The 15,419-nt window shown below is 36.5% G+C and overlaps 1 protein-coding gene and 1 long non-coding RNA gene across 2 annotated transcripts in view; one reads left to right on the top strand and one right to left on the bottom strand.

Moving 5' to 3' along the window:
- LOC311077247 (stonustoxin subunit alpha-like) overlaps positions 1 to 7,365 on the top strand; it is a 21,105-nt gene extending 13,740 nt beyond the window's left edge. Inside the window, exon 3 of the mRNA XM_084139079.1 lies at positions 6,438 to 7,365. Within this exon, the coding sequence (XP_083995205.1) occupies positions 6,438 to 7,018 (581 nt within the window). The 3' untranslated portion in view covers positions 7,019 to 7,365. The remainder of the gene's footprint in view (positions 1 to 6,437) is intronic.
- Positions 6,582 to 15,419, bottom strand: LOC311077248. Its single transcript, XR_014604832.1, has 3 exons — positions 15,041 to 15,419; positions 9,262 to 9,321; positions 6,582 to 8,185 (listed from the first exon to the last, which is right to left on the bottom strand). It is a non-coding gene; the product is annotated as an uncharacterized lncRNA (long non-coding RNA).

Below are 15,419 nucleotides of genomic sequence, written 5' to 3'. Positions count from 1 at the left end.
TGGACGCGAGCTCTCAAATATAAGAATGAACTGGACTCAGATATTGAGTGTGCCCTCTCGGACTGTGTCATGTGCAATCGCGAATCTCTCCGAGTGGTTCTCACTGCAGTCAAATGACGTCCAGCTCCAATCTCTCCGTGCTCTTGAATTAAACGTTGTCAAAAGTTATCGATGAAAATGCTACAGGAAATCATATTGGCTGTAAGTGAAATGCACCAGGAAGACTTTCAACAATCAAAGGTGGATCTTTAATTATTTTACAATGTAAATGTATGTTAGAAATGTTTCGGAATGGGGCATTTGTATGATTTGTACATATAAATAAGCTAGTCTGTCTAACTGCATTACTACATTGTACAGACATTACAGATCAAACCACACTGATGTTCGATTTATCTAAATAAACAACATATTATATGGCTCTTAAAGGGATAGTTCACCCAAAAATGAAAATGAGCCAATGATTTACCCTCAAGTCATCCTAGGTGTATATGACATTCTTCTTTCAGACGAATACAATCGGACTTATGTAAAAAAAAAAGTCCTGGCTTTCCCAAGCTTTATAATGAGAGTGAATGGGTGTCTGTCTTTGGAAGTCCATCAAAGCGCATCTATTCATGATTAAAGTGCTCGACACTTTTTTCGCGCTTGTGTAAGAAAAATATCCATATTTAAAACTTTATCGACTAAAATAACTAGCTTCCGGCAGACGGCATTTATATAGCGCTAGCTTAACTAGTGTTGACCTGATTGCCGTCGGTTTGGATTGATATTAAGGTCTGTTTACTCTTTCTTATGGTAGAAAAGAAGTTCCTGAACTGAATGATATAAGAATCAGCAGGTGTTGTTGCGCCAAAATGAACCCAGATATGATTGAAATCAATGTTTAGGAAGCCCACGTCCAGGGTTTTTTTGTGTGCAAAAGTATAACGTAGTGTCAAGTTAATTTCAGTATTTATCATGTTATAAATGAAAATTTTATGACTATGAATACTTTGACGCTCTTAAACTCATAATTCGATTCTGCGACTTTAGCCGGGGTTTCACAGGTGGGGTCACAATTACTCACCCTCATGTCGTTCCAAACCCGCAAAACCCGTTCATATTTGGAACAAATAAAGATATTTTTGATGAAATCTGAGAGCGTTCTGACCCCACATAGACTCCAATGTCATAACCACTTTCAGGGCCCAGAAAGATAGTACAGACATCATGTGTGCTCACCGACGCATGGGTTCTGAGCCGGCGTTCTGACGGAGAACCCGGAAGCGCTGCACTGTGTTTACTGCGTGAACAGCATCGGAGAAGTGAAGGGAACAGAAGAAATTGTTGAAAAAAGTTATTTTAGTTTTTTTGCGCACTAAAATTTTCTCGTTGCTTCATAACATTAAGGTTGAAACACTGTTGTAACATTGACTATTTTAATGATGTCTTTACTACCTTTCTGGGCCTTGAAACTGCTAATAACACTGCAGACTATGTGGGGTCAGAAAGCTCTCGGATTTCATCAAAAAATATCTTCGTTTGTGTTCAAAAGATGAACGGGTTTGGAACGACATGAGGGTGAGTAATTAATGACAGAATTTAAATTTTTGGGTGAACTTACCCTTCAACACAATGCATATAAAAATTCAATGTTGTCATATTTCGAAAACCTCAACTGTATTGAGGTCATTTGTTTTATTTGTTCTTATTTTATTACTGACTGTTTACTTGTCCTTTTTGCAAATTCAATTCAGTCTGAAGTCAAGGTTCCTTATGCTGTGTGTGAGCTATTGCAGAGTTACCCTATTGTAAAGACAAATACACAGAGAGAGCAAATGTATAAGTTAGATTATTGTAATGATTATTGATCAATGTTTAAATATGTAAACAAAAGCCTAAATTAAAATCTGTTCATCGTATAAAGTGGACGTTTCTCTTCAGAAGACTTGAATTAAACTTTTCCATTCTAATAGATTACTGTTACAATGAGTTTTGTGCTTTTTGAAGCTTGAAAATAATGATTGCCTTGACAAAATGGATGGACAAAAATTTAGATATTAAAATATTTAGTTTATGGTGGTTTTCCCGATGGTATTGAAAATGATACTGAATATTACATTTTTTCAAGGTGTCATAGTGAAGTTAGAAATTCCAGTATCATGGCCACTAATTAATGTCTTTCGTCAATAAGGTAAAAATGTGTTAAAGTAGCTATTTTCTACATAGATCTATGATTTGATTGAATATTTATTGGTAATACATTAACTATCGCAAGCTAAAAAGTAACTAGTACTCTGAGTAGTTTTTGAGAAGAGTAATGTGTACTTTTACTTAAGTACTTTTTTGACACCAGTACTTTTACTTGTAATTGAGTATTATTTCAGAAATGTAACAGTACTTGTACTTGAGTAAAAATTTTCAGTACTCTTTCCAACACTGGAAACTAGACCGATTAGTATTTTACCTGTAGTTTCCAAAATGGCTGAGAAATGGGTAGCAAACCAGCTGATTACTTACCTGAATGAGGGACATACCCCTTTACATTCTATGCAATTTGAATTCCGTTCTAATCATTCAACTGAAACTGCTAACTGTTATCTTCTTGAGAACATGTAATTTAAACTAGATGGTGGTGGTGTAATAGGAGCAGTTTTTTTGGATTTAAAGAAGGCTTTCGATACTGTGAACCATGAGGTACTCCTTTCAAAGTTCACACTTTTTAACTTTTCTGTTGAAGCTATTAAATGGATGAACTCATACTTATCAAATAGGAGGCAAAGTGTCCGTGTTGGTAATAGTCAATCAACATATCTAAACTGTAATATTGGAGTTCCTCAAGGATACATTTTTGGCCCTATCCTGTTCAGTTTATATATTAATGACCTGCCTTTAGTCGGTCCATCTTTTAATATTCAAATATATGCTGATGACACAGTTCTTTATGTGCATGCTAAAAACAAACAACAAGCAGCAAATTATTTTACTAAGGCATTGGTCCATGTTTCTGATTGGTTAAGTAATTCATATTTACATTTGAATATAGCAAAACTGTTTGTTTGTTCTTTTAACAAAGATGTACAGTGATTCCTCATCCTGATGTATTTGTTAAAGGAGAAAAGCTTAATTTCGTTCCTGATTTTAAATACTTGGGAGCAATTGTAGATTCTCAGCTGTCTTTTCAAAAGCATGCTAAAAGGGTAGACAATATTATTCAATTTAATTTGGCCAACTTTAGGCATATAAGACCATATTTAACAACAGATACAGCAACTTTTTTTTTTTTTTTCAATTTTCTCATATTACATATTGCTTTACTAGTTGGTCTCAAGCAAGCACAACAATTTTATAATCAATTGAATCTCTTTACAAACAGACATTTAAAACATTTGATAGGAGGACTAATAGTTTTCATCATTGCAACATAGTGCAAACATATAATTGATTGAGTTTCGATAATATTAAACATTTTGTTGATGCTTGCTTGATTTTTATTTTATTTTAAATGGTTATGCACCTCCTCCATTAAGTCAGTATATAATGCAAAAGGATAGTAATGGCAGAGCAACCAGAGCAATTACTAGAGGAGACTGTGTTGTACAGTTTAGGCGTACAACTTTTGGACGATCAGTGTTTTCAGTTAGAGCCGTTCATTATTGGAATACTCTACAACAAACACAACCCTAAGTGTTTATTTGAAACAGTGGCTAAATTAACAAGAAATAAAGCTTCAATTTCTGATGTTTCCAAGCAGCACAGCTGTAATGACTTTATGAACTTCTTTACTTGCAAGACTGATAATATTAGAGAGAAAATTATAACTATGCAACCCTCTACTACAGTATCGCATCAGGCAGTGCATTGTAGTCTCCCTGAGGAAAAATTAGATTCATTCATTGCTATAGAAGAGGAAGAATTTACTAAACTCGTTAAATCATCGACAACTTGTATGTTAGACCCTATACCGACTAAGCTACTGAAAGAGATGCTCCCAGAAGTCATAGATCCTCTTCTTAATATCATTAATTCATCTTTGTCTCTAGAATACACACCAAAAACCTTTAAGCTGGCTATGATTAAACCGCTTGTTAAAAAAACGCAACTTGATCCTACAGAATTAGTCAATTACAGGCCGATCTCGAATCTACCTTTTCTGTCAAAGATATTAGAAAAGGCAGTATCTTCACAACTGTGTTCCTTTCTTGAAAGAAATGATATCTGCGAGGATTTTCAGTCAGCATTTAGAACGTACCATATTACTGAGACAGCTCTCGTTAGAGTCACAAATGATTTGCTCTTATCATCCGATCATGGTTGTATCTCTATATTAGTGTTACTCGATCTTAGTGCTGCATTTGACACCATTGATCACAACATTCTTTTAAATAGACTCGAACATTATGTTGGCATTAGTGGAATTGCACTAGCATGGTTTAAATCATACTTATTTATTTATTTAATAGAGATAGTGCTCGTTTATCAACAGTCAAACACTGTAAATATTAGCCCCTTGCCAGATTTTAAAAAGGCAACTTAAAATTTAAACCCGTGATTGGTAGGTTATCACATACACATCCAAATTATCCATAAATAAGAAATGTGTATCATAATAAATTAATAAATAATAAAAAATAGAAACAATATCAAATGACGTACAGTAACACTGTTAGGGATAATAATGGCAGTATAATAAAAATAATAATAATTTACACATGATAACAAGTTTGATTTGCTTTTAGCCATTTCTTTAATTATTTAAATTTAAATGTTGAATAGTTTGTACTACCCCTTAACTCAAGGAAGCATCTCTTTCAGTAGCTTAGTCGGTATAGGGTCTAACATACATGTTGTAGATTTAGATGATTTAATGAGTTTAGTAAATTCTTCCTCTCCTATAGCAACGGAGGAATCAAAATTTTCTTCAAGGAGACTACAGTGCACTGCCTGATAGTGTCGTAGTAGACGATTCGTCTGTAGTAGATGGTTGCATAGTTATAATTTTCTCTAATATTACCAGTCTTGCAAGTGAAGAAGTTCATAAAGTCATTACTGCTGTGCTGCTTGGAAACATCAGAAATTGAAGCTTTATTTCTAGTTAGTTTAGCCACCATTGCAAATAAATACCTAGGCTTATGTTTATTTTCTTCTAAGAGAGTCGGAAAATAAGCATATCCTGACAGACACACAGACACACACTCACACACACTCTTCATAACTGAACATTAAACACTAACAGGTCTGTCCCTCAAAACGCATGAAATACCACTTAATTTCAACATTTACTCTCCGGCGTATTAAAGATCATCACTTTAGAATCCTGTCTTATCTGTTTGATAACATGGCATAACCAGGTTTCAGTTAGAAGCTCGTTTAGGACAAAAGCTATTACATATTGACATTCCTTGCCACTGTTGCCTTTGGCTTGCTCAGTTGGGGATATTTGGGGATATTTAATTTAATTAATCATTCAACAATACTATTGATCAGCATTACCAAACGTGGATGTTTTCCACTAGAAACAAACATTGATGTATTATTTTAATTTAATACTGTGAAGCTGCTTTGATACAATCTGTATTGTGAAAAGCGCTATATAAATAAACTTGACTTGACTTGACATTTCTTAAGTGCATAATTTTATCTTAACTACGGATATGAAAAGGGTATTACAGAAGCTTGCTAACTGGACAAACATAATCCTTAAAACTGTCTTAACTTTAGGACAACCCCAATGGTGTCCTAACTGCAAAATGATTTGAAAGCCAGCTGTAAAAATAATAGCCCTGTCTGAGAATGACGTCACATTTATTAATGATACAAGATGAAGAACAGCGATGTTTGATGGCGGAAAGACTTTCTGAACACCCAAATGATGTGCTGCACTTTGACGACAAAACACTGATAAATAATTACAGAGTCCCATGAAATAAAGTGATAGGCTTTGCCTTTTCTATCAAGCTTATCAAAACTTCTCTTGTTCTCTCAGCACACCTGTTTTGTTTCTCCAGTTTAATCTCTAGTGCTGGTTGCTTGGTAACAGACCTGAGAGATGATTACCGAACTCGATGGAGCGGTTTAAGATTTCCTTACGACAGATGAGATTTTGTAAGATAAGAATCCTAAATTAATTTGTCAGATCTTAACTTAAGACTTTCTAAGACTACGAGTTTCTGTAATACGCCCCCAGATCCAGACGATTGCAAAGCATGCTGGGAACTAAAAATCCACTGCCCAGTTTCAGTTAATTCAACACAAATGGATTAAGTAAACTTCAGTTTTACATATTTAATTGGATTTTACACAATAAAATTAGGACAAAATGTTCAGTAATTATGTGGTTTTAACTCATTTTAATTAAATACATTTAACAAGCAGCATAAATCATTTTTACAGTGTACATTAAAAGATGAGACAGATTCATAATTCCTGATTGTGATGTGTTTTTTCTCCATCAGATTCCCGTCAGCTCACTCTGGATCTGAACACAGTGAATAAACACCTCCATCTTTTTGAAGAGAACAGAGTGATTACTCACGCTTACACAGTCCAGTCGTATCCTGATCATCCAGACAGATTTTATTCTTATCCTCAGGTGTTGTGTAGAGAGAGTGTGAGTGAACAGCGCTCTTACTGGGAGATTGAGTGGCGTGGTGCTGTGTCGATATCAGTGTCATATTATAAGAGCATCCGCAGGATGGGATTTCGTTATATGGGTGAGTTTGGATGTAATGATCAGTCCTGGAGTTTGTCCTGCTCTCATTCCAGAAGCTCATTCATGCACAATAACAAACAGACTGATCTCCCTGTGTCTCTCAGCTGTAGAATAATAAACCCTACAGTGCACATCAAGACTAGACTTGCAGTGATTGCGAATCACTATAGAGTAGGAGTGTATGTGGATCACAGTGCAGGAACTCTGTCCTTCTACGACGTCTTTGACTCAATGAGCCTCATCCACACAGTCCAGACCACTTTCACTCAGCCGCTCTATCCGGGGTTTAGGGTTCATCGTGACGCATCATTGAAACTGTGTTGATGAATGAGAATAGACTGTAGAGAGATTCTACCCATAATGCTTTGAGCTGCATGATAAATCAGTAACAGTGAGATGTACAGAGTCTCTTATTTTCCCTTTATTACATTAATAACAGCTGAACTTCTGTCACTGAAATATCATGTCAGAATTAATGTGTGTGATAAATCCTCATATAGACAGTATGATCAGTGTGTGTGACGGTGTGTGTCTGCTTTTCTCAAGCTTTACTTGTGCTAATGCAAATCAGTTTTTATTGAATTGTCACATCAATCTCTATTATTAAGATATTATTCAGCTGAAAAGTACTTTTCACAAACATGATTCATTAAAAACTGGGCTGGATTTCCATATAACGTTGTCTCTTAGCATGTTACGAAGTCTATAAAGATATACATATTCTAGGCGTGTTCCCAGAAATAACCCTTAGGAGGTTGCTTAAGATACACCTTCTTACGTGCTACGTTACCCAGTGCTGTCCGTCGCGCTGCTGCTGAATTGGTTGATATCAATGGCTGGAGATTCGATAATTCACTCGTGCCGGGGTTGCTTCACTGCGTTATGTGAGAAAGCCGTGTTCTTTACAAAAGAAGCACTTCAGAAATAGTTGAAATTGCATTTATGAGGACTCATGGGATCTTTGCAAACTAGCAAAACTAAACCCAACCCTGGAATTTTATTTAATTTCGAAATGAGTGCGTGAACCCACGACCTCCTGCCCAAACATAGCCTATCATGCCCTACGCCAACTGGCAGTGTGCCTTCACTGGTCTTTGAAAGGGTCATTTATATGGTCTTAATATATTTGTCTTAGTGTCTTCATTTACTGCACAACCAGCCGCGTTACACTATGGGTGTAAATCACTAATTTCTCTTATTATATGACCTACTCAATAAAAGTGCCAATCAACAGCTATTATGGTGGAGAAAAAAGACAGAAAGAGGAGAGCCGCCAGCAACTGAATTTCGTTCCGTCGAGTTTGTCTCGACAAAGGTAGACCAACAAGATCTAAAAAAGCTGCTGAATTTGCTGTCGTGTCAGACAATTTATTTTTATTTTTTTAGTTGCAGCTTCTGACAGTAGCCGGGACTAAAGTTTTCATGGATGAAATAGTGCACATACACTAAAGACGGCGCCATCTTTGATTTAACATCATTCCCTTAAATAGACTTAGGGATGGGAATTGATAAGAATTTAACGATTCCGATTCCATTATCGATATTGCTTATCGATCCGATTCCTTATCGATTCTCTTATCGATTCTTATTGGGTGAGGGAATAAGTACAAATTTGTTTGTATTAACTCGCTTTAATATCTGATCAGAAGACACAGCACAGAGTATACACAAATTATATGTAGCAACCTCAGAACAAACCTAAAAGTAGGTGAGCTACTTCTCAAAGTAAAGTCCAGGGACCTATAGCCTAGGGCAGTGTTTCTCAACCAGTATGCCATGGCACACTAGTGTGTGCCTTGAAAGATTATCAAGAAGAGTGCCTTAGGATTAGGAAATTGACAATTTTCAGATTCATTGGTCCGGACAAAAAAATAAATAAAACTGCCATTTATGTGCCATAAAAACTAAAAACACAGACTGAAAACAGTTTAGGAAGAGCTTGTGTCTTTTGGAATATTAACAGTGCTCATTTGGATTAGGCTATTGAGTTACTAAAACAATCTTTGTCAAATAATACACAGGTTTTCTTCACATTTTGAACGTTTTTGTTTCCATTTGTTTAATTTCAAGATCTGATGTGACTTATCCATTGTTGTTTTTACAGCTACAAAGCTGGGAGCACTAAATGATATTCAGTCACATTATACACGCTTTTAACATTAAATAAAGCACAAAAATAGTACCTGATATTATCATTGCCACACTTTGAGATTGTTGTTCCAGCGCGACGTCGCAGTAAAATAGGATTCGTTTCAAATAGAATCGTCGCGTGTCGCGGCTGGTTAAACTTTGATTAACATGGAAAATTATACTTTTTATCGCGTGTCGCGTCGCATGTAGTTAGGACGCGGTCAGAGCCCTTCTGCCTCGATGCCATGTTTGCTCATAGTGTTTGCTACGTTCTGAACCAAAACAACGCAGCACGTGTGTGACGTCGTGTCACATTTGAACGGGCGGAACCGATAAGCGGAATCGTTAAGCAGGCATACTAACGGTTCCAAGGAATCGATTCACTGGGCACCGGTTCTGAAGAAGAACCGGTTCTCGGTTCCCATCCCTAAATAGACTCCTAAGCCTTACTGGCTGGTTTGCCAGCTGATGTACCTTTGGATATTATAATTAAAAAGCTAACAACCGGGACTTCCGGGTTGGACATCGTCAAGATGGCAGCATAGAGCTGGTGCTCCCGAATAGAATAGTCTAGAAAACTCCCTATACTCTTTAAATCACGATTTAAGTAATATATATCGTAAGAATACAAAGGGAGTAAGATGGAAACTAGGTGTAAAACGAAGAAAGTATCAAAATCTACAGAGATACACGACGACAACCCCGCGCCCTCACCTCCCAGCGCACAGATAAGCAGCCACGAGGAAGACCCAGTGATACCCGCCGGAGAGACCGTCGACCTGAGCCTCATTCTTAGGGAGTTAAGAGATTTTCGTCGAGATAATAAAACCCAACTTGAGGACATTAAAGCAGAAATTTCGAATACCAATGCTAGACTAGAAGAGGCGGAAGGCCGAATTGCGACGGCTGAAGAAAGGATTCAAAATGCGGAAGAGGTACTCACTGCCATGCTGAAGATGCACAGCAAAATGGAAGAGAAACTTGTGGACATAGAGGGTCGTTCAAGACGTAATAACGTTAGAATATATGGCGTGCCGGAAGGTGCCGAAAAGGATTCTCCGACAATGGCTGTGTTTCTGGAAAAACTCCTGAGAGAAAACTTAAATCTACCGGAGGACGCACCGCTTCAGATTGAACGAGCCCACAGATCGCTCGGAAAGCAGCCGCCAGCAGACGCACAACCGCGATCAATTGTGGTTAAATTCCTAAGTTTTACAACGAAAGAACAGATCATTCGTCAGGCATGGCAAATGAGAGGATTTTCCTGGCAGGGAAAGCAGATTAACCTTGACAACGATTACGCTCCTCAAGTACTTCAGATGCGAAGAGAGTACGCAGAGATACGCAAAGTCCTGAAGGACAGTGGAGTGAAATTTAGAACTCTGTTTCCCGCTCGTTTGATGGTGATGTACGAGGATGGAACAAAGACATATAACACAGTAGAGGAAGCAACGCAAGATATGGCAAAGCGAGGACTTCCAGTGCAGCCTATCAGTCACCCGGGCACCCTGATGGAACAGATCCAACGGATGACTTGGCAGAGAGGCGGCCGAAGCAAGGGTATCCGCGATCTTCAACAGAGGAGAGGCCCAACATTCAGGGAGAAGTTGCAGACTTTCCGAAGAAAAGACGCGAGTTCCTAATCTCGATAATCTCTGCCCGGTCATGATTCCCGGCTTTGTAGCTTATCAAGAGGAAAGAGAGACGGGGAGCCGTCAATTTGAGATATATATATATATATATTTTTTTTTTTACACCCTAGTTAATTCAGCGCAGTTTTGAATAATCGGGACATGCAGTATAGCTCAAATGACTTTAATCGAATCTGCTATCCACAAGGGCCCCTTCTACAAGTCTTTGAAGAGGGGCTTTCCCTTGCAGCCTACTAGTGATGGCTCGTCAGAAGTCGAGGTAACGACTTCAATTATGGAAGTTCACTTTGTATCTTATCTATGGTTAATTAAGAATTTAGACTTTGGTTTTGTTAATTTGTTTCAGTTTACGTTAGTTCTATCAAAGGGGATGCTGTATGTTAAGACACTTTTGCCACTACTATTCCATGAAAATTGTTTCATTTAATGTCAACGGCGTACTTAATCCAGTTAAGAGAGGAAAGATCTTCTCCAAACTAAAGAAGGCAAGAGCGGAGGTAGTATTTTTACAGGAAACTCATTTAAATGATGTTGAACATCTTAAGTTAATCAAAATGGGCTTTAAAGAGGTATATTTTGCATCCTATAAATCAGTACGAAAAAGAGGAGTGGCCATACTCATATCTAAAAAACTGAACTATGAACATATTTCAGAAATGAGAGATAAGGAAGGAAGATTTGTACTGATAACAGGTAAAATAGAGGGAAGGTTAGTAAGTTTTTTGAATGTCTATGCCCCTCCAAGTTCAGAGTGGAATTTCTATCATGAAGTGTTTGATTTAATAGTTACTAAAGTCCAAGGAATTTTAATATGTGGAGGTGACTTTAACTTTCGCCTTAACCCGGGTCTGGATTGCTCCAGAAATACTATGGAATTAAAACCACTGATTAAAAAGGTGAATGGCATGTTAAAAGAGATAGGTATAATAGATGTGTGGAGAGAACTGAATCCAAAAACTCGTGACTATTCTCACTATTCTCATCCTCATATGACATATTCTAGAATAGATTACTTCTTTACTTTTAAAAAGGATCTTCATTTGGTCCACCACTGCGAATTAGGTACGATGGATATTTCTGATCATAGTCCCATTTACATGTCGATGTGTTTAGAAAGGAAACCTAGATCCACAGTCTGGAGAATGAATTCTGATATTTTAAACAACTCCCAAACCAAATTAAATTTAGAAAACGAGATTAGATCATACTTGGAAATAAACGATAATGGGGAGGTGTCACCATCAATGCTTTGGGATGCACTAAAGGCAGTAATGAGGGGAAAAATAATAGCCATCACATCTCATTTAAAGAAACTTAGAAGGCAGAAAATGCAGGAACTTGAAATTAAATTGAAAAGATTGCAGATTGAACATAGGGCTACAATGAATCATAAGGTGAAGCAAGATATTAAGAAAATAGTTAAAGAAATAGATGATATATATTCTAAAGGATTACAGAATAAACTTATATTCTTAAAGCAAAGATACTATGAAACTGGGGGGAAGTCATTAAAATTGTTATCTTACAGACTAAGAAAGCAACAAGCAGACAGAACAATCAATAAAATAAAGAATACTCAAACAGGGGAAATATATTGTAAATTGGAGCAAATACAGCAGACTTTTGAAACTTTTTATAAAGCTCTCTACTCGCAGCCTAAAATTAATAATGATTTGCAGATAGATGCATTTTTAGCTTCAATAGATTTGCCTAAAGTGTCAGAAGAGCAAAATAGACTTTTGTTAGGAGAAATTACTATGGAAGAGCTAAAAGTAGCCGTGACTAGACTAAAGACAGGCAAATCCCCAGGGGCGGATGGCTATACTGCTGAATGGTATAAAACCATGTTTGATCAACTGGCCCTGTCTCTACTAAAGGCATTCAATTGGGTAGTACAAAAAAGGGAAATTTTACCCTCATGGAGAGAAGCAATCATTTCTGTCATTTCTAAAGAGGGAAAAGATAAATCGGAGTGTGGAAATTATCGGCCTATTAGTGTTTTAAATGTTGATTATAAATTATTTACCTCTATTTTAGCACGAAGACTAGAAAACATTCTCCCAGATCTCATTAATCTGGATCAAACAGGCTTCATCTGTAAAAGGCAAGCATATGATAACATTAGAAGGACCCTGCATGTTCTTAGTCACGTTTCAAATCACAAAGTGGAAGCTGCTCTAGTGAGTTTAGATGCGGAGAAAGCCTTCGACTCTGTAAGATGGAACTTTTTATATAAAGTATTAACAAAATTTAGATTTCACAATAACTTTACTGAAATAATTAAGACATTGTATGATAAACCTTGTGCAAGGATTAAAATTAATGGGGATTTATCTGATCCATTTCAATTAGAGCGAGGCACAAGACAGGGATGCCCCATCTCTCCACTTCTATTTGCCCTATTTATTGAACCATTGAGCCAATGGATTAGGCAGAACCATTCAATTAAAGGGGTAGAAATTGAGTCGGAGGAGCATAAATTAGCTCTCTTCGCGGACGATATATTGTTATATATGAGCCAACCCACAAAGTCCCTCCCTACACTATTTAACTTTCTCAAGGGGTATGAGGCTATATCGGGTTATAAACTCAATGTTTCCAAAACCCAGGTACTAACACTAAATTATGATCCACCTAGACAAATTAAAGAGACATATAATTTAAAATGGGATACTAAATCAATTAATTACTTAGGAGTAAACATATCGGGAGACTATTCAGATTTATTCGATTTAAACTATGGTCCTTTGATTAAGAAAATAAAATCTGATCTAATACGTTGGAATCTTATCCCCATATTCAGCCTAAGTTCTAGAGTTGACTCAGTGCGAATGATTATTCTACCAAAATTATTGTATCTCTATCAGTCACTTCCGGTGGAAATTCCGAACCAACAATTTCTTGAATGGAATAAATTAATATCTAGGTTTTTATGGCAGGGTAAAAAACCCAGAATAAGATTTAAAACGCTACAGTTAAGCAAAGAAAACGGTGGGTTAAATCTTCCATGCCTACAATACTATTATTATGCGGCCCAATTAAGGCCATTAGTTTGTTGGAGTAGTCCAGTATATTTAGCTAAATGGATTGAAATAGAGCGAGGGATGATGGAAGAGTCCCCGTTATCTGCCCTAATCGCAGACAACAAGCTAAGAACTAGAATTAATAAGAAAACAAACCCATTGATCAATGTATCATTTAAAATTTGGCATCGGACAATGAAAATAGGGGGTTTGAATGAAGCATCAAGAATATTGAGATGGTGTGCCTTTGATACTGATTTCATCCCAAACAGAATAGATAATCGATTTCGTATTTGGGCTAAATTAGGAATCTCAAGTTATTACACTCTTTTCGACAAGGGTAAAATCCAAAGCTTTGATTCACTAAAGGAAAAATTTGGGCTTAACCAAAGTGACTTTTATAGATATCTTCAAGTGAGGGATTATTTAGAAAGTAAAATTAAACCAGGAGTACTGTCAAGGGCTGAGTCAGGAATAATAAAGGTTTTCCTAGCAGTATCCAAGGCTCAGCCATGCAATAGGATCATTTCAAAGTTGTATAAGGGTTTTTTCCAAAATTTACCTGAAAATACTCTGTATATAAGGGACAAGTGGATAAGGGAAGGAGACTTAAATATTTCAAATGAAGACTGGGGGAGAATTTGTAGAGCACAGTGGCAATCCACAAGTTCAGCCACATGGAGAGAATTCTGTTGGAAAAACGTTATCAGGTTTTTTACTACACCATCACAGAAAAAACATCAAGGGAAGGGCACGAGTTGCTGGAGATCATGTGGGGAAATGGAAGCGAACCATTATCACATTTTTTGGGGTTGTCAGAAATTGAATCAGTACTGGCATGAGATTATAGGAGCTCTGACGGCTGTCTTTGGGGTAGAGATTGAGTTTACCTGTGAATTTTTATACTTGGGTAATATCCCCTCAGAGAGGTGGGACAGAAATGATAAGAAGTTATTGTTAATTCTCTTAGCAGCTAGTAAAAAAGTAATTACCAGAAAATGGTTAAAACCAGAGTCACCCACGGTGAAGGAGTGGATTGATATAATACATAATATATATGTGATGGAAAAATTATCTTTCTCCTTAAGAGCATTAAGGGAAGACTTCCTCCAAATATGGAGTAAATGGATTGATTACATTAAACCAGTACGCCCAGACCTCTTTTGAAAGGTTAATTTTTTTATTTATTTTTTTAACTATTGGAATACGGCAATTTTTGGAATCTTCTGTAAGTAATAGCTCCCCATGTTCTATTGTATATAGTTACTGTTAAGAGGAGGAAACAAAGCATTGGTGACACTTGTAAAAACTTCTTTCCAGGCCTGAGAGAATACACTCTGTATTGATAATTGGTTTTTATGTGTATATGAGTATGTATGTACAGTATATGTTTATTTTTCATTATTATTAATACTGTTTTGATATATATGTATTTGCATAAACTTTCAAGTGTCTTTGATTTAGGAATATATTGAAGGCCTGCTTTCTATATTTCTCCTTGAAAAATGAAAAATAAAAAATTACAAAAAATAAAAAAAAGCTAACAACCATCAGTGTAATGAAAATGTTTTTCTTTGCATGAAAACACGTCAATTGAACACTGGATGTATTACAACTTCAGAATTATATTCTTATAGATATAAATAAGCTTTTTGCACAGTGGTGGTCAGTTATAAGGTATAAGACCGGTCCAGACCAACCTTACGAAGGTATGACTTACAGAAGGTAAGGTATAGGCCTACTTAACTAAGAACGTTTTCAGAAAACACATTAACATTAAGGTACAGCTTAAGGTATAACCTAAGAACGACGTAGCATTAAGAAGGTTTTGGAAACCCAGCCCATGTCATTGTCATAATTCATGTGATTTTTCTCTATTGTTTGTGCACAAAATAATAAAACACAATGACAAATGAACTT

The sequence above is a fragment of the Abramis brama genome (assembly GCF_963993115.1).
Source record: "Abramis brama genome assembly, contig: SCAFFOLD_105, whole genome shotgun sequence".
In the NCBI taxonomy this organism is placed as follows: domain Eukaryota; kingdom Metazoa; phylum Chordata; class Actinopteri; order Cypriniformes; family Leuciscidae; genus Abramis; species Abramis brama.
Note: the sequence above shows the minus strand (reverse complement) of the source record. Positions and strands in the feature narration are given on the sequence as shown.